At 42.1% G+C, this 26,269-nt stretch overlaps 1 protein-coding gene across 5 annotated transcripts; it reads left to right on the top strand.

Moving 5' to 3' along the window:
* Nucleotides 1-317: 317 nt before the first annotated feature.
* On the top strand, nucleotides 318-26,122 carry atosb (atos homolog b). 5 transcript variants are annotated; one of them, XM_027277500.1, is made up of 12 exons: nucleotides 318-743; nucleotides 1,108-1,165; nucleotides 11,574-11,773; nucleotides 17,239-17,425; nucleotides 17,722-17,936; nucleotides 18,719-20,066; nucleotides 21,550-21,608; nucleotides 21,848-21,947; nucleotides 22,958-23,116; nucleotides 23,919-23,987; nucleotides 24,249-24,454; nucleotides 24,640-24,919. In XM_027277500.1, the coding sequence occupies exons 6-12, from the start codon at nucleotides 18,891-18,893 to the stop codon at nucleotides 24,791-24,793; spliced, it is 1,923 nt and encodes a 640-aa protein (XP_027133301.1). In that variant the 5' UTR covers nucleotides 318-743; nucleotides 1,108-1,165; nucleotides 11,574-11,773; nucleotides 17,239-17,425; nucleotides 17,722-17,936; nucleotides 18,719-18,890; the 3' UTR covers nucleotides 24,794-24,919. The 5 variants fall into 5 exon arrangements, with proteins under 5 accessions (XP_027133301.1, XP_019119284.1, XP_019119285.1 ...); XM_019263739.2 differs by lacking the exon at nucleotides 1,108-1,165; XM_027277501.1 differs by lacking the exons at nucleotides 318-743; nucleotides 1,108-1,165 and adding an exon at nucleotides 18,340-18,437 and having other exon boundaries at nucleotides 11,043-11,773.
* Nucleotides 26,123-26,269: the final 147 nt, after the last annotated feature.

The raw sequence follows: 26,269 nt of genomic DNA, 5'->3' as shown, positions 1-26,269 counted from the left end.
CAGTGCATAAATGTTTGCCTTCATGCCAGATCATGGTATGTTGTAGTTTTTTTGTTACACGTTATAAGATCTAATGACAGCCGGAGCTCCAACGCAACACCCATCCTCGGCAGTAAAGAATGGGAGGGGTGAAAAAGCACGTGTACTGGGCGTCTCTCCGGGTAATCCATAGTCCAATCACGGAGCTGTATTTTTGAATAAATCTGCATGTTTTAAAGAAGGCGTAATCCCCGAGCGATGATTGGTTGAGAGGAACAGAACTGGCCAATCGCTTAAATGACAGGCGCTCAGCTGGGCCGCTAAACCCCGCCCCCTTATATATTAACCAGCAAACCCCGGAAACGTTGTCGCTTAAAGGGACAGAGGAGGAATTTCAGGCAAAAGGTTGAAACAACGAAAACAGCTGCGAGCACACACACACACACACACACACAGAAAGAAGACAGGCAGAAAAGAGGAAGGGACGTAGTCAAGCCAACTAGCGAGCTATGTGGCAAAAGACAGTGGGAGGACGTGTCTGAAAGTGTCCGATTATACGAGGCAGCAGACATCCAGCTGAGGCTGCTCACGGATTTTTCAGCGTCGAGGTCGATTCTCGCCCCTCAGCGTTAGCTGCCAGCTGAAACCGACAACGCAGCAGTCAACACGGCACAGAGATAACAAAAAGGCCAAACTCCCAGACGACAGGCTGCCAGACTGTGTCTCTCCTCTTGAGTCCACCTATTTTTTTCTCCCTTTGTTCGGTGAGTAAGCTTCAAAAACCTTTTCATTTATTTAGCCAGCCGGCTAGCTTTTTCTTTTTTTTTCTTTTTTTAAATCTTCTGCATTGTGCGAACTTTAAAGAGCGCCATGTACGGAAATTGTGCAAATGTTTCGGGTTATTTTGTAATTCTTGGACCGTTTCAGTTTTCAAAGTTTGCATCCTGAACACACGAGTCTCTAACTGGCTTCATTGTCTTTAATTAATCTGTGAATTAGAGCAAAGTTTGACTGGCATTCAGTTTAAGCCAGCTGATGACCTGACAGTATCTTGGTGTAGGGGGCGTTCCCCTGCTTTGTCTGCCATCCTCACTCTTTCTTTATGTGTGTGTGTGTGTGTGTATGCAGTCTGCGGTGGTTTGAGACAAAGTGACAGGAATGAAAAACGCATCAATCGCCATCAAAGGTGTGTGTATGTGTCATCATCAAAAAAAAAAAAATGCATGTGTGCATATTTTATTGTGTCATAACTGCACATTCATTTCCTCCTGGCATTGTGCATATATATGAGCTGCTTGTGCAATAAGGAGGGATCAAGCAGCACTATGCACTCAGCAGTATGTGTCTGTGAGATTAGGACTGTAGCTCAGTTTTTGATGATAAATGTGAAGCTTATGAAGGGAGAGGATAGCACTGAGTGCAGTGGGCGTATTGCACTTGGGAGATGCATTGCATCATTCAGGGAAGGGAGCATTGATGTTGGCATTAAACCTTTATTACAGTGTATATAAAATCTATAATGTGTTTAGAGTAGAGTCAGTTATTACAGGGTTATTGCGCTCAGCTGCAAAGCATTATCTTCCATTGTCCTGACGAGCAGGACATGATGGCATTGACATACACATTAGGCACACGTGTATGCACTTGAACTCACTCTGCATCACCCATACAGCACACGTGCATTATTATGGAACTGACCTGCTGTCTCTCACATGTATGTGAATGGAAGATTTCTGCAGATGGTCACACACACACACACACACACACACACACACACACACTGCTGCAGCAAATTCATCTGCAATTCGACATTTTTCTCTCTCTCTCTCTCATGTCCTTGCGCTGCTCTGACAGAGCACCCCTCCCCCCCCCCCCTCTCCCCCCCCCCCACCTCTCTGTCTGGGAGAAACCAGTGGGCTTTGTCCTCAGCTGAGTGTGACGTCATGCAGATCTTTGCTGTAACCAACCCTGAAGGCGAGGTGCACGTTGTTCAGCAGGCCTGGGTCCTGAGTCTGGGCTTGTCCCATGCACAATCACTCTTTGACTTAAGTTCCCAAGCGATACAACACACTGTGAAAACGAAAGTGGAGACACAAATTCAGTTGTTTCTTTGCTTCACCTGAACTAAGAGCTCACATAAATGTGGGACATTTTTAACACAGAGGGAAAATATAGTCAGGAATCCCCAGGGATGACTGGTCTGTTTGCTTGTACAACTACCAATATATTGAACCTCAGGGAAATATATTGTATGCTTACTACCCAAACAAGTACATTGAGTTAAACAAGAACGTGGTTGTGAGTAGCCATGTGTTTTTCTCTATATAAAGCCACCAGTGCCTTGTTAGGCTATTTATTAGATGAGTACACCATGGTCAACATGACTCTAACTTGAGGCTTGTAATACTGTGAGAGTACAGTTTCTCCTGATAGTGTCTGAATTGATTAGGCCCAGACTTAACAATGTTACAGCCTCTGTCAGGCATTGACCTTCATACCTTGCCTGCAGTATATAATTTTTATTCACGTGTAGTTCATCTGATAATCTGTGACATTACAGGCTCCAAGTAGAAGGGCACCATTCGTCCTCTGTGCACCCGACCTATGTTTGAACACATGCAATATAGCTATTCGTGTGTACAGCTCACGGCTCATCTGACAGAGCGGTTATGGTTTATGGTTGCAATTCTCCTTTTTAGCGTCTGAACTTAGCAGCACGGTGTGGAAAGTGGTGTCGGCTATTAAACACGTTGAGCTGATGAAGGCTTGTTGTCAGCCCTCCGATGTGTCTCTGCAGGATTTGATGTCAGAGATTACAGATGATTATGAGGGTTAGATCCAGTACTCAACACTGCTCTGGGGCTATATTGATCTCGAGTGTGCATGCGTGCGTGTATACTTGAATTGTACTTGTGTCCTTACAGGAGCTCGATTACCTTTCTTAAATAAAGAGCTATTTAGCTGTTAACAGTAAGAGAAGGAAAGCTCCTCACTAATGTAGTTGTGTAAGCATGTGTATTTCACTGTGAATACATGTTTTTTAAATACATGGCCTTAAGCCATCAGCAAGAACCAGTGCTGACTGGTAGACTGGCAGGAACAATATCTCCCTTGTGTTAAAATAAAAGAATATACAACTTGTTTACTAGTGGCGTCTACCTAATGTAGTTTTCTGTACAGCTTCTCATGACCCCCCTCAGGCGTTCCAATCCTTGGTTTGAGAATCAGTGCAATACAATGGCCATTTAGAGTAATGCTGTTTGTTAGATATACAGGGACAGAATGGAGACAGGTTGAGATGAAAGATAGAGGGCAGGTCAGAGGGCAAAATAAACTGTGTTTGTATATATTCACCTCAGTGATAACTAAATGACAAAAGAAAGCCTTCAGAGTGAGGAGATAAAATCATTATAAGATTTTTTTTTTCTTCAGGTGAGTGAGTACATGTTTTAAATCTTTTTTTTCTCTTTCCTGTTAACAGCTTATTCCTAAAATAGCAGCGGATGCAGCTTTGACTGGTACCACTTTAACCCTCACTTTATTAATTGCATTAGTGTTTGTGTCTACCTGCCCGGGGAGTGCAGATAGAAATTAGGTTGTAGCTAATCTGCTACAATAAATCTCCTCTTCTTATGTGAGATTAATGTTGATATGGTCCCTGACAAATAAATTTAATAAACTAACCCATGTGTCTTCAACAGGGGGGTCCCTGATCCTGAGGGCTCCTCAGAGTTATTTCAGGGCACTGTCTAGTAATAGTTGTTTTGTTTTGGTTTTATTTTTTACAAAATGAAAATGTTAGAAAATACACATTGACATGAGTCCAACATATTATGAGATAAATTGACTTGACCTTAATCCATGAATCCTCATGCAGTCATGTGAGCTAGGAGCACACAACGCTGTACATGTTATTGTAGGTCCAGTTTAATATGCAACGCAGTTTTATGCAATAAACTCTTTCTATCAGTGATGGGGTCTGTCACCTTTGGTCTTGAGGCTTACCATAAAGGTCAGTTAGTCCACTTAACAGTCTGTCAATAAGGGGAACAAATTAGTCCTCTTACAAACCTGCAGTGTCCATGAGTTTGTAACTGTGTTCTTCTAGCATTGATTAACTGCGTTTAATAGGTTAACTTGTTTACAGAGCAACGAAAAGAGTGCATCCAATTGAACTGGATGCTTGGAATATGCGAGCATTGTGTAACGATTTCAAAGGTGGTGGATAGATTTTATGTTTCAGTGTGTTACTTCTAAGTCCAATCTAGGTAGTTCAAACAGAGCAAAAAGCTTTCACTTGATCAGGCCACTCATTCAATACTGGCCATCAATGTGTTTAGAATGCCTATTATTACAATTATCATTATTACATAAAAATAAGAAAGATTGCACTACTTCCTTTACTTCTTTTACTCACACTCATGTATCATTAAAAGTAGGAAACAAGCATCGCAGCGCTACAGAGACGATCTGGAATTTCCAATCCTATTAAGTACTCCATCTTTGTTTATGGCGGTTAGTGGCTGCTCACCTTTATTCAAACACAGCTGACAACAGAAGTCCAGAGAGAGAGGGGATGTCAAGGTGACAGTACCGCCTGCTGAATAAATCAACATGGTTTGACATTACACCCTGAGAGGCAAAGAGCTGAGATATCCAGTATGTACAGTGTGCATATGTGATATGTGCTTTATCTTTTGCTGGCAGTAGGATTTGTTATTCTTATTCAGTAGGAGACAGAATATTTTTAGGTTATTAAACTTTGTTAACGTGTGAAAGCATGACAAGCACGTTTCACGTTTCTGAGATTTTATATATATATATATGATTATTCAAGAAAACAATTGCCAGATTTACTAGTAATTAATTTATTAAAGCAAGTTTTTCACAGGAAAGGATTTGCAGCTTTTCTTCATTAAATGTTACACAAGTTATTTTGCTGAAAACTAATCTAGTTGTTAAAATGTGCAATATGTGTATTCTGGTAATAATGAGCTGTTGCGCTGCCTTTATACTTATAATTAAATATGAGTTTAGATAAAGTATAATCTCTTTGGTGTTACTCGCACGACAAAAATCCAAAATCCAGAGCTGCAAGTCTCATATGTAGGTTGAGTTTCATGCTTGATAATAATAAATGATTTAGCATACGAGCAGGCTAAATATAATTCTATTTATGTAAGCCATTTAGTCTGTAGATATGGCTTCACACAAGCTTCAGAATCGATGAGTAGATGTTGGCAAGCAGATGTATCTCTGTGCATTATATAGGTCAACACAAAGCTTCTCAAGCTAAGACCTGTCCAGTCTCCCTTTTGTCCTTGTCTTGTTCCCTCTGTCCATTATTCTCTTGTATGTTGTCATTTGTCTCGTTTCCCCCACCTTGGATCAAAACCCTCCATCTCTTGGTGCTACTTTTATTCCCATCTCTCCATCTTGTGGAATATGTATGTCAGGATTGGGCCTTTTGCATGTGTCATTTGTCACTTAAATGGACTTTTATACAGAATGAGAAAAACGTTCCACTTTGGAGAACTGTGATACACGCTCCTTGAAATTCATTCATAATATTATGTTATATGCTGGATTTATGTTTGGATTAAGAAAAAAACAGTAACGACCCTCAGGTAGTGACTCAAAACCTATATGGTTTTTGTGTGTATCTGATCTGTTTGTTTTGTCTTTGTCTTTTTTTCCAGCACTATTTTTTGAGTGATATATCTCCAACAACTATTGGATGGATCCTCATATAATTTGGTAAAGGCTTTCATGCGCCTGATTTTTTAAAAATGGTGTTGGTCTCTATAGCTCATTTCTCTGTTCATGACAACTGTAAGGCTGGTGAATTTCATTCAGCCTGTCTCGGCTCCAACTACGCTCCACATCTTTGCCCGTTTTTAGATTATCCAGGCGCCAGTGGAGTCAGGCACTGCCAAGATGGCGCCACACTAGTTCTTCAGAAACCTATGGGTGAAGTCACAGACAGTCCATATTTTATACTGTCTATGTTCTCTATGCCCCCTCAAACATATACCAAATGAGTATTTAGTCTAGTTGCCCTTTGTATTTTGATACATGTTAGTTGCTGCAAATAGAGTACTGCCTTATGGTTCAAACATGGAGTAGCAAACCATAAACTAACAGGTCTCAAAGCTTCTCACTATTAACTACTGCTTAACGACTGTGAGGGTGTGTGTTTGTGTTGGACTGATCGCGGGATTAACCCTAGCCAGACCTCTCTCTGCCTTACACCCTGTAATGCCTCCCCCATACCAAAATGGATGAGCCGCACTCTACGTATGTGTGTGTTCATAAACATGCACGGGTACAAACTTCACTGGTGTTTTAGCATGGGTTAACATTTGTCATTTTCCACTTATCCTACTGTTGTAAAGTGATCACACACACCCTACATAATGGGAACTCTAACCATCCTAATCTCGTCCACCATCCACGTAACCAATCATCAGTCAGATTGGCTGGTTAGATAGTGACAGTATACCCTGGTTAGGTATTAGTGAAAAGAAAGAGATTTTTTTTTCTCTCTCTTCGTTTCACTGCCCAGATGGCAGGCTGGACTACATTCAGCTGCTACCAGTCTTGAGTGGTGCAACTCCACCATGCTGTGTGAATTCCCCAAGCATGAAAAGGAGAAAAGGACTTAATTTAAACTGAAGGAAGATGGACAGAAAAAAATGGCCAAAAGCCAGGAGAAGGGAGGGGGCTAGAGGACGAAACCCACATAGGCAAAAAGAGTGAGGAGAAGAGACAGAAAAAGAGGTAAAAAGTCAGGCAACCGAATTCAGGATGAAGGAGTGAGGACTAAGAGGGAAGGGGGGTAGAGAGAGAGAGAGAGAGCTTTATTTCCTGTCCACCATGAATAGGCAACATATTTCTCTGGAACATTCCATCCTCTGAGCTGGCCCGGCCTGTCACCAAGACTCAGGGTGCCACACTCCTCCCCATCTCTGCATTTCTTCCCATTACACTCTGTGTCTCTTGTTTCTCCTTCCACATAACACCCACTACTTGATTTTGCCGTTCTCTTCTCTTTTATTGTCATTTTTTCTCAGAAAAAGTGTGCTAGAAGTGAGTTTTTGTCCAAACGTCCGCCAGACAAGGAAAAGTATCATAGAGTTAACCTCAATGTATATACACGTAGGATAGGATCAGTAGAAAAATAATAGTTCATTCTTACTAATGGATTGGTGCTGAGACTTGATTCAGCTGGATTAGACTAAACTTTAATTATTTCTCTGAAGAAATCGATTATAGGATACATAAAAGAAAGGTTTCCACTCATGCAGGATTTAGTCATGTCACTGTGCAGCTGCTCATTGGATTAATAAAAAGAAATAAATAGTGAGAATGGTTGCAGGAGTAGACATATCTGCTAATGGAAAAACAAAGTTATTTCAGAAATGTTTTATTTGGACAGACTGGTGTTTAAAAACAGATTAACCAAAAGTCTATGTTCAGCTATGTCTGTTTGCTGCATCTGCCCAGTCTAAACCTAACCCCAAACACTTAGACTGTATATCAGTGGCTCTCAACCTGGGGTTGCCAAATGGTTTTGGAGAATCAAATAAAATAACATACTGTGGCAGTCAGGAAGTAGCTCTCAGTGATGAGAACCATTTAATGGCATTAAACACAGGGGACAAGAACTCAAAAACGCTTTATACTATAGGCGATATACTGTTTTTATACACATTAAGAGGTCCAGTTACCTCAGTAATATGGGGCGGCTGTATGCCGCTGTCAATATAGAATTAAGATTAAGTGATAACTTATTGGTCAAACATATTTAGCTAATTTGGCAAAGAGAGGAAGTACACACACAGTTTTTCTCTTGGCAGCAAAGCTCATACTTTAAATAGACATGTCACTTTATGATCTTATTTATCAACAGACAGCTGGTCAAACATACCCTTACAGAGAGAGTTCACCGGATTGTTACAGTGCTCTAGAAACCACTCTGAGTGGGGAAACAACCTGCGGGAACTGGCTCTCTGATTAGCTTTGGTTGTGAGATTTTTTTGAATGGGGTTACAACATACTGTCATACTGGCAGGTAAGCATCATATTCAAAGGTCCTGTTCTACTGTAAAATCGGATTGCCCGAAAAAAAGGAAGATGATGTGCAATACAGTCTGGCCTGCAGAGAAATAAGGGCTAAAATGTTGTAACATGATTACCATATGGCGACACATAATAACTGAGGCTGCTAATAATAGAAAATGTGGATAAAACACATGTATGAGTGGGAACGCCAGTTTTAGATTAGCGCTTCAAACTTTAATCCTGTCAGTGGTGTAGCTCTAAAAACGTGAAGGGTGTTACATTTATTTTTTAAAATGTTGGCTTTCATTCATGCTTGGATTCCTACACTATTTCTACCTTATTCCCACATACTACTTCACTTTACACACATTACACGTTACATCACAAAATTCAAAGCAAGTCAACACATGGCTGCTTGTAATTTTCTTGCAAATATCAGCTGTGAAATTTGCTTCTCTGCTTTCTTGACGTCCACTGTTTGGCTTGCTCTCATCACACACTTGTCAGGGAGTTGCACACCTCTTAAACACACACATCTCCATGTGTGCACTACAGACACACAATAGACACAGACACCGACACATTCAGTATCACCCCCTTCCTCCCAACAGTCACATACACACGCTTTCCTTTCCCACCCTTCCTCCACCTCCTCTCTTCCTCTCCTCCTTTTGTTCTCTCCTCCCTGAAGGGGGGGGGGACTGGACCATGTTTTCAATATCCAAAACTGGGCATTTAAAACTGTGACCGATTTACTCAATAAGGTTTGAGGCCGGTAGAGTCAAATCGAAGCTCTTCTTCATGCCTAAAAACACAGCTGGTGTCACTTTGAGAGGCCTAGGAAAAACAAGGTATGCGTGTGTCTGTGTACGTCAGTGCAGGATTTCACATGTCATGACCCGGCTCCAACGTGTAGTCATATAGACATCAAAACAAACATGGCCATGCTCAAGTCAGGATTGCATCAGTGTGTGTGTGTGTGTGTGTGTGTGTGTATGTTTGATGGAATGTAAGCCAGTGTGTATTTTCAATGCTTCTTTCTCCTCAGTTGCACTCAGAGTGCCCTTGAGTGGAGGAGGTCCTCAAAGAGAAGACACACCTTTTTTCCCCCAAATATGGTAGGCAACATGGGCTCTTAAAGGGACAGACACGTGTGTGTGTGTGTGTGTGTGTGTGTGTGTGTGTTTAAAATACGAGATCTTAAATAACAGTGCACATTATTACAGCTTTTACAGTCGTTTGCTGTTAAAAGCAGCAGCCAAGACTGTTTCACGACAGGAAACCTTGCCTCGCTGCAATCTTCTCCTGTCTCTGTCAGTCTGTCTTCTTCTGTGTCTTCTGTGTCTTCTACCTACTTCCTCCCCTCTCTCCCATATCCCCACATCTCTATATTTAGAGGTGCGTATCTGAAGCTGTGTCTTGTTCTCAAAATGTCATCTCTGCTCAGTTTTTACTATTCACATGCACCAAAACAGGTATGACACACATCCACACAAATCGCAAATTGTCAATTAGCCAATTTGCTGATCCCCAAAAAAGAAGATCTATTGATTGAATTGATTGGGATTTTATGTTTTTTGATGTTATTTGTCTTCTGTGATAGTAATTTGGATATCATGTATAAAACAATAAGTTTGGACCTGTCAAATTAGGTATGCATGCATGCACACAGGTGAACCATTTAATACACTAAACACTACAACTGAAGCAAGAAATTCAACAGTGGCTGTTTAAAAAGATTTAAAGTACAACTTATTGTAATTCTCTCCGCATGTATATGCTCAGTGTATCTGTGAACAAAAACAGGTACAAAAGCCAAAAATTACAGTAACACAGCGACCCGGTAGTCACATTATAGTTTTTCTTGAGTGGAATGAGAAACTAGTATTTCTTCTCTAATTATTTAATTTCAACAGAGTACGCTGTCAAAACCACTTTTTATGATCGCAGTATGATGAGACCTAATGCTAGAGTGCCATCTCAACCAGCACTCATTTGATTAAAAGACAACCTGGTTTCCTAAATAAGGATAAAGTATAATCTGGTAGGTGTGTGTTTGTGTCTGTAACAAGAGGGCAGGGCAACGTTGTGCACTAAATATGTGTTCTGGACAGCTTCAAGTATGTTTTTGTGCACAGTGCTATTAACTTGTATATTTTCCACCCACAATTTGTGCGTGTGTGCGAGGTGAGAGTACGTAAGTGCAAGTGTGAAATGCACTGGCTTGCACTGTGTGTACTTTAACCACACCACTCCGTTCGAAATAGTTCTTGCCTAGTCAACACGCTGTTCCTTATTAGCTCACAGATGGCAAAATACACACACACACACACACACACTCATACACAAACACTAACAGCTGAGGGCTGCTCCTGGCACTCAGCTGATAAACTTTTTCACATGCACTTCATTCTCTGTCTGCACTCAAGCAGCAGATAAGCCTTTGTAGGCATTTCTGGGCTATAGGCACTGTGTACAGTTCATGCTACACACACAGTACCTTTGTGTGTGAGTGTGAGAGAGAGAGAAAGAGAGTAAGACAGCAAAGGAAGGGGGAGGGTGAATTGCATAGATGTTTGCATTTTTATTCCATGAGGAATTAACTTCTTTATTAACTGTCACTCTTTTAATTGGCATACACACACACACACACACAACCACACATGTGGCTGGCACGCTATGGGAAGAGATTAAGCAGGTGAAAAACTGTACACAAAACATGCCTGAAGCTGTCAAGGACTAACATGCATGCACACACACACACATTTACACGCTGTTTGAGGAAAGTCCATTCTCCACTTGTGCAGAACAGGCCAAGCAGGAGCAGGTGGGTGGAGTTTTAGCTCCCAGAAACACCTCCTTCCCCTCTTTCACTCCCTCCCCTGGCCAATCAAGAACCTCAGCCACTACAGCTGACCCCCCTTTTTCTGTAGCCAATCAGCTGGCAGCGCCCTCCCTCCCTTTCCCCTGTATGCCTTCACTGCTGAGTGAGCAAAGCATGCCTCGCTCTATCAGCTGAGAGGAAACCAACAGAAAGAAAACACACAGAAACAGAGGGAGAGAGAGAGAGAGAGAGAGAGACCAAGGGTAGGATAGCAAGAAAGGGTTGAAAGGAGAGGCTTAAGAGTAGATAGAGGAAGAGAGGAGAGGGTGAGGAAGAGGAGGAATGGGAGAGGAAAGGGGCAACGCCAGCATGTGAAGTGGCTTTTGTAGTCCAGATATTTTGGAGGGGTGCGAATGAGAGAAAGGAAGAAAGAGGGCAGCAAGGGAGCTTGAGAGAGAGAGTGAGAGAGAGAGAGAGAGAGACGAGCAGAGGGAGGGGAAAAAAGCTAGATGGGTGGGGGGTTGAGAGTTGTTGATGGGTTTTCAATTTTGTGTATGTGTGAGGGTGGAGAGAGGTAGACAGGAAGAAAACAAGACCGAGACAGAGAGAGGGAGTTAGTGCAGGCTAGCAGGCCTCTTGACAAAACATGCAGAGGGAGGCAGAACAACTTGACTTTACTCTGTCTTTCTCAACACCACCTATTCAGGAGGAAGGAAGTAACAGAGAGGCAAGAAACCAGAGAGCCGAGAGAGAGGCAGAAGGCAGCCTGACCCGGTGGAAATAGAAACACAGAGGACAGAAAGACAAGGAAGCAGAGTCTCCCATCCAGCCACCGGACGAAATAGAGGAAGGAAGGAGAGAGGCAGAGAGTGAGACAGCGAAGCTAAAGCCCATCTTTCTAAGAGGGTGAGTGTCACAAGTTCTCCCGCTGTCAAGTGTACTAATGTTGCTCCTGTCATATTGTCAGCTGCGCTCGGGTGACTCACCGTCTCCTAAAATGGCCACATGAAAGGCAGACAGATAGGCAGGCAGACATACAGATGGAGGGAGGGAGGGAGAGACAGAAAGGGACCCCATGTCAAACAGCATTCTCAGCAACTATGTGACTGAGCCAGCTTAGTTTAGACTGCCATGACTTGCCAGCCCGAGCACTGTATGTATGTCTGGTGTAACACCATCTTGCTCAGGGATTTATCAGTTTCAATCAACATAACCTGTCTCCTTCTGTCACTTTCTGTCTTTCTTTGTCGCTTCCTGTCTTCTGTCTTTGTCTGATACTCACTCACGCACACACACACACACACACAGTCGGCTGTCATTTAATATACATAGGCCCTTGTGCACAGCCACATCAGATTTCCAAGCCCCAGAAGGCTCCTGTAATCTAATCAACAGGTGATTGTTTGCAGGAGTACTTAGCAACTTTTTATGCTGGAGAATGTCTGTGTGTGTTAATCAGCCTCCAGGCACAGTACAACCCTGGGAGTAGCTTCGGGTGGGGTTCTGCCAAAAGATGATGAGACAATCGGGGCATTTGGGAGGCTGCTGATGCTATCACACCTCTGTAATAGGCTGGGTGTAAATGGTGAACCGAGAACACAAGAAGAGCAGAGTACAGCTGAGCAACAAGAGGTTTTACAAGAACCCATTTCATAAAAGCTTATGTCACCGATCAGAATGAAATCAATCAATTCCAGTCTATAACAGGATGGAGTATTAACCCCAGGTTGGGACAAATTAATTAAAAAAATAGCTTTTTGATTACTGTGGCATTGCATTGGTGCACAGTGTCTCTCCGAAGGCTATGTCTGTATCTGTCACTAAGCTCAGTTTTCTAAATGGGACTGCTGGGTGAATAGAAACCATGATTTAAGCATTCCCTAAAGGGGAGAGCACATCATGATGACAATAGGTGATTTTTCCACAGGAGCCACTTGTTTTATTTAAAGTAAAGTACTTAAAGTTAAAGTTTTCAACTATTGGCTTTTGAATGTTGTGGCTCTACAGTACTACATATCAGTATAAATAAATAATATGAACAACATTCTGTACTATGATAAAAAAGACGAGTATTTCAAAACTAGCAAGGGAGCAGGCAAGTCCTTGTAAATGTAGACAGCTGTAAAGAGAGCAGCTGTTTTCACACATGAGAAATTTCTCAAAGGTGGAGTGCAGCAATTGTCAAAGAGCAGTAATACAGTCTGAGCTATGCACTGGCTTTATTCTTATTCTCACGAAGACTGTAAACAAATAAACCTAAACAGTTTGCTGTGTTTCTCCTTTTTTTTCTTACATTTTAAATGAAAATGTAAGAAAAGTCAACAAGTGATACTTTAAATCATGTATGCTTTTTTTTAATATCTGTGTTTGTTTGTGTGTGTGTGTGTGTGTGTGTACACACGTATGTGGCATCTGGGTGTTGTGATGAATGTGCAATGGTCAAATGTCAGGGTCTTTTCCGAGTATAGGTGCTGCTTATAAACTCTGCCCCCTTCACTCCCATACATTTTACTGGGAGACAGTTTCTGTGTCAGAGCTGTCAGCATACCTCCTAAAGACAAATTAGTGTTTACTTTTGTGTGAGCGTTTCATTTCACCCATGTGCAGTTTTCAAAGTTTACTGTGAGCCGCAGGGTCTTAAGTGTACCTTTGTCTGTTTTGCAGATGTTTTTGCTTAACATCTGATGTTTTGGTTGCCACAGTTACTGATTACTGAGTATCTGTCTAACAAAGTCATTTTAGACTGCTGAGTGGAACTAATCTAGAGTGTATGGACAAATCTGCATGTATTTGCTACATGCAGATTTGTCTTTGTCCTTACTACCACCCCTAATGGCATCTCTCTCATGATGTTGAAATTAAACACCCCTAGGCCTCCTGATGTGCTCTATGTCATCTGACCCAAGACTGTTGGCCTTTGATCTCTTGACCATGGTCTTCCTTGGCCTAAAGGAATACACAGTTATGCAAATATTTCAAAGCACCTCAGCAACTAAATATTCTCCTTGAAGGATCTCCTGAGCAAAATGTTTGAGCCCCACAGCAGGCATGTTGCAAGTCAAAGTCAATGAACCCTTTGACCTCACTCCTTAGTCCGCAATATCATTCACTAGCCAGATCAGGTTTTAGATGTTTTGCAAACATCGTTTTCAAACTGTTTCCTGAACAGTTATTTTAATGTTGTCATTGTTGGGATGTAATATTCCCTTTAATTTCCTCTCTTCATTTCCCAGGCTGATTATGGGCTAACCCAATTCGAATGTTTCTGTCAGCATGACTCAGTCTCTTCTCAGTTTGAGCCAGATATATGCCTGTTTCAAGGCAAACTGTATATCCTTTTTTTATTTTGTTTTGATCCTGTTCACCACTTTAATGAATCTTCATCTCAGTAGATTGCTGCACCTAAGCAGCCTCTGTTAATGCTTTTCACCTGTTTCCTTTTCTGTCTCTGTTTCACCCACACACATTTCCTTTTGTGCATGCAAATTAAACAAACCTAAAGTGTGACTGGGTAAAACAGGACTAGCTTGGTTTAATTCCTAAGTTATATGTGTGGTTTTCTCCCCCCAAATATTTCTGAGCCTTTTAACTGTAGCTACAGTTTTAAGTCTTGAGGCTGTGACCTAACTCGACTGCTGGTTTATGCAGTGTAGCCATGAACACTCTGAGTTGGCCCTGACACTCTGCAGTTCTACCTGCCCCTGCTGTATTTATACCTTTCTCAAGGTCTTTAGCTGGTCTGTGTTCCCCTGTTCTCCTCAGCCCCACACCTCTCTCTTTGTGTCTCCCTCTTTAGGTCTGGCTGCTTCCTTCTTGTCAGGCGTTTCTCATTCCTTTGTCTGTCATTTCTACTCTCGCTCTGTCTCTTTGTGAATGATTGCTTGCTGCTCCACTTCCAGAAATGCTGCAGATGTTACATGGAGATTGCACCTGGCCTGCCAATGACGTGTAACACCTTCATGGTTCATGTCAGCAGCGTTCAATCAATGAAATGTGAGATGAATTTTGAGGGTAATGGTTTTTTGGAAAATAGCGATAGATGTTAATGATTCCCTTTTCAAGGGAAATTGAAATGATTTTATGTAGATAAGATAAAATATGTTTTATTTAGGCTTTCATTAGGATATTCCAATGAAAATGTAGGTTTGGAAACATTGTCTGGAGGGGCCAGCACGAGTGTGAGTTGATTAGAATCACTTCAGTGTTCCACAATCCATTTATAGAGTTTTTTAGTTCTCAAGCCTGAGCTGGCACACACGCCCAGCAACCTGAAGTCTTTGTTGGGGTTAAGCCAGAGTGTTTCTGCTCCTGGGTTTAAAGCCTGAAAAGGGTTGGGCAGCCTCTACCCGCCTCTGGCTCAGCTAGTTCAAAATAATATCAGAAATCAAGTGGGACCTAGCACAGAGGCTTTGGGTGCTCCCAATGAGCTCTGACCTAGGCAGTGACTATATTTACTCATTGCTGACTCCTCTCCCATTCTTTCCCCATCCCCCACTCCCTGCATCCCCCCGGTGACTCCACCTGTCTTCAGAGGGAGATAAAACAAGCAGAGGTGATTTCTTATTATTATGTTAATAATAAACTCCCATAGCAAGTTATGCTGCCTATCTTTTGTAATTTGACTTGCAAATTAAATTAAACAGACATCCCTATTTGACTGGGGCAGGTTTGGTTTCATCCCAATCTGTCTCCCCACCCCAGGAAATTCCCTGGTTTACAGGATTTCTCCTGTAATGTCCTGGGTAACAGGTGATATGTAACTCTTTTAATGTTTTCAGAACTTATAGAGGCATTACCAGTACCCTCCTGTTCAGATTTGCATAACCCCAGTAAGGAAGATGGTAGGGTAGGGTTTTGTGACTACAAAAGTAATTACACAAAGAGACAAAGGAGTCGTATTCATGTGATTCTTTGCGTGCAGTGATAGGAAAGCATAGTTACCTGATGACCTACCATTATGCTTCAAATGTGTATATAATCAGGTTATAATCGGGGGTGGGGGGTTGGGGGGTAGTGTCTAGATCCTGTTCATTCTTGTGTCACCTTTGACAGATGATCCCTCAATTCTTGTTGAAGTTGAAGACTGTATTGTCCGATTGACTGGGGAATTTGGTCTGAGAAAAGATATGAAACACAATACATGCTCATATAAAGACTTTTTGTAAGCCAAGCAATTTAAAAACCTGCAGCAGCCTGTCACCTAAAGTGCAGTAGTGCAGTAATACCCCCTGCATTACGTACCTAGTTTGATCATTACATGTTTGTATAGCAATTTGGGGATTTTACCGGCATCCCTTACAGTTACAGTTGGATACATTTCAGATGTATTTCAGTCTAGTGGAAAATACCATCACCTACATTTCCTTTTTCTCGCAAGTTTCTTCTTTGCTCTTCCGCTTGATATTGCACCCGTGTTGCATGTAAGACCAGTATACATAATGGATCTCTTCATGCGTCTCCTATGATGCATCAAAAGGAAATACAAGAAAGTGAAGTAACTGGTTGATGTAATGTAGGTAAATGGGAACCAACTGTTTCTCTTCGCTGATTTATATGCCATGCCCACAGGGCGTTAGGCAGATTGGCTTTCTTGGCTTTTTTCAAACCTCCTCCATTTGTCACATTTTACATGTCAAATCCTTTTACCTGCTTGAGGTTGACAGAACATTTGCCTTCATCACAGTGTGTTGAAAGTTTTGAATGGTTGTACACACCTCGTGGGGGACAGCCATTTTGTTGTTTGTACATATTTTCTTGGAGGAGCATCTTTGCCGGCCTATCCCTGCCCCCCCAGCACCCCCCACCGTCCACCCTCTCTCTCTCCAGCTCTGCTTCTCTTTCTCCCTCTTTGTGGCCAAGCACAAAGGAGCCGTTATCCTTGGGCTACTGGTTGCCATGGTGACATCTCACAGTGTTCCCCCCTCCTCCTCCACATTCCCAAGTTCTGGTCCAAGTGGGTCGGGAAACGTCCCGCTTCTCTTGGCTTAGCACCATTTAGTGCCAAGTTAGAACTTCAAATATCAACTTCAACTCAGAGCATTTGGGATTTTGTACTCAGTATGGGGTATTTTGGTTATGAAAAATAAAGAGAAATTACTCCCCAGTTGAATTATTAAGTACTAACATGATAGGGAATTTTGATTGATTTGTCTTTTCTCCGTGTTTGTTATTCTCAAGTTCAGTAGCAGACTTGTGTACTGTGTGTGTGTGTGTGTGTGTGTGTGTGTGTGTTTCTGTGGCTTTCTGATTGTGTACATCAGGTTGTCCATCATACTCACATGTGTGTGTGTGTGTGCATGTTTGCAGAGGGTAATATAAAAAGCGATTTGAATGACAACTTGATTAGCTTCTATGTCTTTGTGTCTCTTCAGGGTTTCTGGGTGGAATGACCCTGTCATGATGTCACAGCCGTGCCACACCCAACGCCCAGGTGATCAAGGAGGGCGTGTCTGGCTATCAGCCAATCATAGAGGGAGCCCCAATAAAGCCACTTCAGATTCCTGTTCAGATACATTTCCTCTCAACAAACTCCTGCACCACTGACACTCTGCCCCTCTGGTAAGTTTTTGCCTTCTGAATGATATCTTATTACCTCAGACTATATTTATGAGTTGGTCTGACCAAGTTGCTTGTAACTTCAAATGGTTAAGCAATTCAGTTTTTCTGTTATTCTTGTAATGTTTCCAGGACGTTCAACAGAATACAATCCAAAGTGGAATGTCTTCAGTTCTCTTGCAGTGGTGTATTTTGCATAAATGCATTGTAGTAGATTTAAGTCATGAACTCTTATATCTATCATGGTGTTAGTTTTCCTTTTTCAATGAAAAACCACCAACGTTTTTATTTATCCTCAGGTTGTAGCTCTTGTGCCAACTTACTTCACTCCTGCTTCCTCTGGAGTCCTTACTGTTTCCTGATTACCCTTTCCTGGGATGTTGGCGTCGTTTCGTGGCAGCTGCCATGGAGTTAGACGGGTTTCTTTAGTAGGACATTCGAGACACAACCTCCAGATGTTGTGCCAGATGCAGGTTGTCCACACGGGCAGAATTAGACAAGGACAGGCACAGAGGTGAGATGCTGATCTTGGACATTGTCTTTAATTAGACACAAGACAAATTATGCAAATTATGCTTATGCCTTGTCTAAATTGTGTTATGTATGGTGGCACCGTTAATTCAATTAAAGAGCTGTATTTTCATTCTGTTTTAGTGTGTTTATATTTTCTGTTCAATCAAACTATATCTACAAATATAAGTAGGCAACCTGATTTCCCCACAGTTAAGGTGTACTACCTACACTGTGTTAAAATAAAACCATGACAGAGTCACAACATTTTCAGTGTCAAGGTGGTGTGTGAAAACCATCAATCAGTGGCATACCATTCCTATACAGTCACACTAAAGAAAGCAGACAAACAGGATTCATTAATGTTTTTATGATTTGGTTTTGCATTTCTTCTGCGTTAAAAATAGGATTGGCGTGTTAGGATGTAACTGGTTGAATGGAGCACATACCAGACACGAGTGGCATGAATCGACTCGCTGTTTATGGATATTATTCATTGTGTTATGTGAGTTATGCTGTATGTCTGAAAATACTGTATGTTCAGAACGACACAATGTGGAGAACTGTAGAAGACAGTAACAACCTAACAAACTACATACTGTAGAGGCTTTACTTTGATTACAATATATAATATAAAATTTGTAATGCAACAAGAATGTTGGTTAAAGTGACTATTTTCAGATATCATTAACTCTTTCATGGTACTTTATGTTTTCCACCATACAGTCTGGCAGTGATTGCTTCATTACAATCTGCTCTAAATAGTAAAACTATATCTTGTTCCAGGTGCTGTGCGGCTCAGCTTCCTGATTCACACTATTTGACAACATCACAGCAGGAACTATAGGACTTCCTATTCCTGCGGATCATCTTGCTCTGCCTCCTGACACTTGTGAGGACGCACTTGATCCTGTTGCACAAAACTTAGTCTAGACTCTTATCGTCCAGCATAGAAACCATGCGGCACATTCACGTGGAGTTAGCCCACAAAAAGGCTCCATTAGAGCTTCCAGCCCAGGAGGGGGACCTGCCTCCACCTACAGCCCCAACACAGGGCCTAGACCCCGGAGTAAGACCAGGGGCACCCAGGCACTTTGGACAGGAGGAGTTGCGGCTCCAAAAGGTCTACCAGCTCTCCATTTTCTCCCAGTTGGGGGGATTTTCTACCTCCACAGAATCCCACACTGATACCCAACAAAGGCCTGTCCGGTTGGGCGTAAAAAGGGGGCTTGATGAGCCCCAGTTGACTCATAAGCGCCCCCATCTGGGGGATTCCTCAGACAAAGAGGTGTTGGAGGGAGGGGTGCTATGTGGGCCAGCCCCAGCTCAAGGTGTTGGGATGGTCCCTGGTGGGCCTGGGTCTATATACTCTTGCACACAAATGGAGCACAGAGACTCTGAGGGTGGACTGTCACCTAGGTCTCCTCCCCTCTCCCCAAGCCACAACCCCTCCCGACGCCCAACTCAGCACAATCACGACAGGCCAATTCCTGATGTATTTGCTCCACTTTCACCGAAATCCCCCCCAATGTGTGACCCACATGGTCATCTCTGTGACCAGGGCCATTCCCTTGGAAGCTCAGCCAGGACTGAAGCACCTAACGGGGGCCACACACCTACCTACTCACTAGGTAGCCCTGGTAATGAGAGCTGTAGTAATGGCTCATCTGGTGGCCAGCCCAGCCCCTACTTGTATGAAATGTCCACTTATGAGACTCCCAACCCTGCCAGTCCCACCAGCCCTCCAGGTCCGTTCTCCCCCCCACACCACACAGAGCTGCAGGAACCAGGGGAAGCCACCGAATGGGAAGTTGGACTTGAATCATCCCCACCTGAGCGTAGTGCCACCCAGGCTGCTTCCTCCTCTGCTAATGGCCTGGCTTCCTGGGAGAAAACACCCAGCACTAATGGCCACCGTCTCTCCTCTGGAGCCCACTGGCCAGCCAAAAAGAGACTGCTGTCCCCGAGTGACACAGGGGAGTCATGTTCAGAAGATGAGGGACCCTCCACATCCAAGAGAAGCAGGCTGTCATTGCTGGCTCCAGGACTGGGCCCAGCCTCATGTCGCAGCACTGATGCTAAAGCTGCCCCTTACTGGAATCACCTGCTGCCATCTTCATGGGACCGACCTAAGGTCAGTACACTTGCATACAGGAACACACATCGTATATCTCTATTGAGAAATTGCTTTGAGTAATAAAATCTAATGGAAACAGCTGGATTCATCCATAATTTCAACTACTGCCCTAGCAAATAGCTAACATGAGCTGTTTTGCAACTTGGCTAAAAATGTATAGATGTAACTATCATCCTAATATTATTTATACCACAAAATACGAAGGAAGGACATTAAAGTTTCTATTTTTAATTACCAGATGATACAATTTTCCAACCCTAATTAAGTACTACTGCTAAAAAGAAGCTCCAGGCGATTTTGTTGCAGCGTAAAAAACAGAATGTACACATTTGCATGTAAATACTGCGCTTTTAGACTAAAAACATTTAGACCACCATATGCGAAGGCTTCTGAAACTCTGAATACAGAATAAGGAGTAGCCGTTTCAAGTCAGTGGTTCACAGTAAGACATCTGTGAGCCTTGACAGTCCTGGAAAAGAGGCTGAGGCATAAATAAAGAGAAACTAAGAGAACGACTAAAAGTGAAAGAATGAAGCGACGGTCGGCTCATTATCACACCACGCTGGAACAGGCTGAGTAGCTCCAGAATAAAGCCCATTGAGGGAGGGTCCATTGTTCCCCTACGAGTGTGCTGTGTCTCTCATACACATGCACGCATAAACACACACATGTACATACATCCTGCTTAAAAAATGGTTCTGGAAGTGAATTGGCCATTTTTGTACATTGGGACACCAGAAAGAGCTTTGAGGGAGTGGGATTGTGGGATGGGGACTGTGCTCGTGGTGGCAATAGGGTTCAGTAGTTCACTAGTTAGGTTTCATACAGTAATGGGATCATTGTGAGTAGTGGTGTTTAGTGTATGGGTGAGGAAAGCACAGGGACAAACCGAAAGACTCAAGGACACAAATAATGGACAGAGAGGATAGTGAAAGGAAGACTTGAAGAAAAGGGGCAAGGCTAACGTGTCACCGGTGGTATTCCAGTTTCAGGCTTAGAAAAATATTTTTAAGGCATAGAAAGGTGAGACGGGAAGATATATTCTAAAATGCTATCTGTTGTTTTGATTAAGTGTGACGATGAGACAAAAAGCTGACGAAGAACTCCAAACTCTGTAGAAAGCCAGCGTAACCAAGGGTTAGCTAATACCTAAACTAAACATGAGCGATGGGTTTGCTGTTAGCGAATGGTTAGATGGTAGCCATTCAGTAGACAGCTGGGTGGCCTTTACGATGAAGGACAACTTGGAAATGGGGAATGTTTGCGCATGTGACGCAACGTCCAATAGTCAGTGCTCAGTAAGTAAGAGGACACCAGAAATACACAATTACACAGAAAAATATCTCTCATTGGACCACAACAATGTCAATTTATTCCTCATTTGTATTGAGAATTTCACATTTCAAGCAAGTAACTCCTCTCTTGTGTTGATATAAATCAGGATATTAATGGTGAAAAACATTTTTTTTATCCTGTTCAGACTGCCACAGACTGCACAAGATCAGGGAGACGGCTAAAAAGCGGGCTGCGACTGAAAAGGTGAGTGCCCTGTCATATTTCCCACAAGAGAAAATATATGAAGTTCAGCAAAGTCAACAGAGGGACGATGGTGGGAGTTTGCGTAGGTTGTATGTTATTCTAAATGAAAGGGTTTTGTGTCTGGACTTGAATACTCAGACACACTCAGAGGCATGTGACATGTTGGTTAAGACAAAATTAGTGTAATCTTAACCACTAACCACAGGTCTGTTTTGTGTGTGTTTTGCTGTCATATTCAGTCGGCAGCTGCGCAGCGGCAGACACACAGACACCGGCCGCTCCACGCGTTCCAGTTGGCCCTCATCTTCCATCAGCAGATCACTACTTGGCAACTTCGAGGTACACATTTTAAACATCATTTAAATAACTTAAGGTGGCACAAGTAACTATAGGTTAAAAATAGTGCTGGTGTCCATGGAATATAGACAGATCCAGGTGCATGATGGGAAAAGGACGGGGGAAACACACCAAGAAAAGATGACCACTCATGATGGTGTGAATCAAAGGGCCATCAAGGGGTTTGACAAACATCCCGTGGCCTTCCTGACATTGTTGAAAATGTGAAAATTCAATTATAAATTTATTACTGAGATCATAGTTTAGGGTCTTGTTGTACTGGTCTACATTATATTGAGAGTTATTCCTATTATATTTTCCTTCCGATTTACATTTATATACATGATGGGGCTGAATGTTAGACCTCTCATTATAATGCATAGTACAGCACCACTACTAACTATGATCTCAATTCTGAAATGTTATAAAGAAATGAAAACCGTCATGACAGTCTCAAAAAAACAAACCCTTTCAAGTCTTTGTTTGGAAAACTTCGATTCACTCTAGTTTTTGGGACATTTTTCAAATGTTAGCAAATGCTTAAATTTGTGACTAACAAGATTTGTAGGGCATGTTTAACTTTTAATTATTTGCACAAACTAAAATCAATGAAAAATAATGTGCAGGGATATGTTGCATAAAAATCTTATTTTGGCGGTGCAGAAAGTGCCCAAATTTAGTGCCAAAGTTACATGGTTATCATATCTAAGACATTTACTTCTAAAGTAATTAATTTAAAGGCAAAGCATCCTGATATTTTAGCATTAAATTAGGTAACAATGCAATAATGTTAGTTCATGATTTCTGTGTTCAGCACTGCTTTGGTTTCAGTCAAAATATATGTAGGAAATGTGAATTTTGATGGATTTCACTATCAGAGTAGGGTGTTTCTCTGATTCTATGGCCAAACTTGACTCAGCGCAGCAATAAACTATGTCCTTAATTAACCCTAAGGTTCAAAGGCTCCTGTTCAATGACTATATTGCCTCTCCTCTTTCTCCTGTGTGTTCCAGGAGTCTATACTGAAGGGACGGTTCTCCCCATCGGGTCGGATCGAAGGTTTCACGGCAGAGATCGGTGCCAGCGGCTCCTATTGCCCACAGCACGTCACCCTGCCTGTGCAGGTTACGTACTACGACATCTCAGAGCACAGTGCACCTTCACCCTTCCTGGTCAGTCTGTGTGTTTGTATGTGTATCTGCAAGATATTGTGTGTTTGTGTGCACTCTTTGTCAAACACAAACAAAAAAGAACATTGTTTATTGCACATGGCTGGTACTGATATGTTTGATAGTATCAAGAAAAACACTCAGTGATCCAAAACAACGGAAAATATAGAACTGGCTTCAACATGAAAGACGTTGGCTTGGTTCCTCTGATGTAAAAAAATATTTGTTTTTACTTTCATGAAAATATTGCAAAGCATTTTCCCACATTTGTTCACATCAGCACTGAATAGTATACATTCATCACACATATAATCATAAGATAACCAAGTCCTTCGTAAATTAGGAACAGCATTATATGAACAACTTTAGTCCTTCCAAGAAACCAGCTGTTTTCACTTTCTTAGCTTCATGTTTAATGGTGTGTTTAAAAGTGGTGAATGTCAGGCCTCTTTTGAATCAGTACCCTGAACTGTTAGTTGACTTAAAACATAATGTGACTGCTTGTATAGCAGCCTTTGTAACTACAGCTTAATGAAGTTTTTTAAAAGTTAGGACACTTTTAGGATTTTTATTTTTGGGGGGGGGTTTAGTGTCTTTGATGATTGATTGGTTTTACATGCATAACCTGTACTGCTGTCGCACTGCTGCTCCCTACAAGTTTTATTTTAGCACATTTAATCTAGATCTTGACCCTGATGTAGAAGTTCAAAGCTACTAAAATTCACCAAAGAATAGAAGTTATTTCGCCCTCACTATGATTGAGGACATTTTATCAGTGTCATGTCTCTTTCTCTCTCCCTCACAGGGGGTGATATCCCTCGAGCCTCTGGGAAAGAAAGGATACAGCATACCCAAAGCAGGGACCATTCAAGTGGTGAGTTTGTCTTTTCTTTCCTTCTCATTTTGTCACTGCAGAGGAAAACCACAATGTTGTAATACGATCACGTAGACTATACTGATATGAAATTCATTTTAGAAGGGTCATGTACTTCAGTCATTGCAATGATGAACTTATGTGCAGTAGTTTTTGTTTTTGTTTTTTTGTGATTTGAGTTTTAAAAATAGCTTGTTGTGCACTCAATTCAAAAGCACTGCCAGCAGTCTTATCTTTTGCTGTTTTGACATCTATTCTCAGACCTTATTTAATCCCAACAAAACTGTGGTGAAGATGTTTCTGGTGACCTACAACTTCGGCGACATGCCCGTCAATCACATGACCTTCCTGCGCCACCGTATCTTCCTGGTGCCTGTAGAGGAGGGGGTTGAAGGGAAAGGCGAGGCGTCTCCAGGTGGCGGATTGCTAGACAGGAAGAAGATTCTCTGCTACCTGATACATCTCAGGTATGACTGAGGTTTCAGCTGCCTGTATTACTCTTTAATATCATGTTCTTACACAGTACATAATGCTTTTTTCCTGAATTCATTGAATACTAGGAAACTATTTTTGTGCATTTGCAGTAAATTTCCAAGTTTAAGGGAAAAAAGTTGGTTTTACTAACACATTTTTTTGGTTCTGGCTTTCTCAGATTCCAGAGCTCCAAATCTGGGAAGATCTACTTGCACAATGATATCCGGCTGCTATTCTCCCGCAAATCCATCGAAGTGGACACAGGGATCCCTTATGAGCTGAAATCTTTCACCGAGGTGCCAAGAAATCCTAAATACTCCCCCCGCGTGTGACCCCAGTTTGACCCTCCCCAATGCCAGTGCAGCCCTTCCTGTGCTTCCTGAAGAGAAGGGAGGGAAATGGACAGACTGCTAGAATGATGGACACGAAACTTGATAAGACTTGATGAGACACGCCACATGCACACAAGACACAGGCACACATATGATACAGTGCTGGTGATAGTAAAAGTCCTGCTTTTGTGCGTTCATTCTCCACTGAAAGTCAACGACAAATTTGTGATAGAAAATCAGTCAATCAAATATGTCATTCCTTTTATCCTCCATCCTCTAAAAAATATTAAAACATGTTAGTATAAGAGCAGTCCAGCATGCATGCAGTCAAAAGCAGGACTTTTACAACACCTTCATCTGTACAAACACTGACACACACACACCAAAAGAGACTGACAAGACTCACGCACAGCACATACTCCACACGTCACAGCTGAAACACTTTTGGCGGTGACTCTGAGTTCAGTGTTAACATGCATGCCTTGTGACTTAAAACACCTGAATTTTCCTCTAGTGCCGTATCACACTGTCCTTCACTCTGCCTGCAGCTCCAACCGCCTCATCGGACCAATAATTTCCTTTGGAAACTTTGGATTTGACAAATGGCCATAAAACAGTAAGCACATCCCTGACTGTGGGGGAATAAAATGATTACCCTCCCTTCCTCCACATTTTTGACACACACACAAACTTTCTGACCAGCGGAAAGGAGATGAGCAGAGACGCAAACACTAGTGAAAGCAAAGGCCGAATTGGAATCAGCCATCTTGATCTCAAATGTATTATTTAAAACATGGGGGGGACCCACAAAACATAATTTGACCAAACTCAGGTCATCTGTTGAAGATTAAATTTCTCTACTTACCATTTCACCTATTATGGTACAGACCACTGTGTACACTTTAGGACAGGAGCATCATACCATCTCATAAAAAACAGAGGAAATCCAGTTCATTTTATGTAGCCAGACTGAGGGACACTGTGCTGTTTCTTTTTTAATTTTTCTTTTTTTTAGATTCTGTTCAGAACAGTCTGACGTTGGAGCAGAAAATGAAAAAAAAAACACAAACAAAAAACAACAAGCTGTAGTATTTTTAATTTATGTTTTTCGCAAATGTCTTAATAAGCAATATGCTGCACAAAGTAGAGTGTTTTTCAGCCGGACGAGCTTTCTCTCTGGAGGGGGGGGAGGAGAAAGCGGAGAACTGAGAGTGAGGGAATAAATGGGAGGAGGGAGGGATGATAAGGGAGGGAAGGGTGGTGGGGTATTTAATAATGGGGAAAAGTCTATGTATATTTAAAAGAATAAACTCTGCGACTGGCGAGTAGCACCTGTGTTTGTTGTTGTTTTTGACTGACAGCCATCGTGGAAATCTTACTTTTTACCACATCACATCCTGCACTTTCAGCTTCCCATGGACGGATCAGTTATCAACCAGGTGTGCCTGCTAAACATAGTTTCCTCATCAGTGTCAT

Source organism: Larimichthys crocea, chromosome III (genome assembly GCF_000972845.2).
Source record: "Larimichthys crocea isolate SSNF chromosome III, L_crocea_2.0, whole genome shotgun sequence".
Taxonomy (NCBI): domain Eukaryota; kingdom Metazoa; phylum Chordata; class Actinopteri; family Sciaenidae; genus Larimichthys; species Larimichthys crocea.
The sequence above is the reverse complement of the archived record's forward strand: the minus strand, read 5'-3'. Positions and strand labels throughout refer to the sequence as shown.

Excerpts from the sequence above, each read along its gene's own strand:
- atosb (XM_010742781.3), top strand. The coding sequence starts at position 18,891 with ATGCGGCACATTCACGTGGAGTTAGCCCACAAAAAGGCTCCATTAGAG. Across the intron at positions 20,067-21,549 it reads CTTCATGGGACCGACCTAAG|ACTGCCACAGACTGCACAAG; the intron begins GTCAGTACACTT and ends TATCCTGTTCAG. Across the intron at positions 21,609-21,847 it reads AGCGGGCTGCGACTGAAAAG|TCGGCAGCTGCGCAGCGGCA; the intron begins GTGAGTGCCCTG and ends TGTCATATTCAG.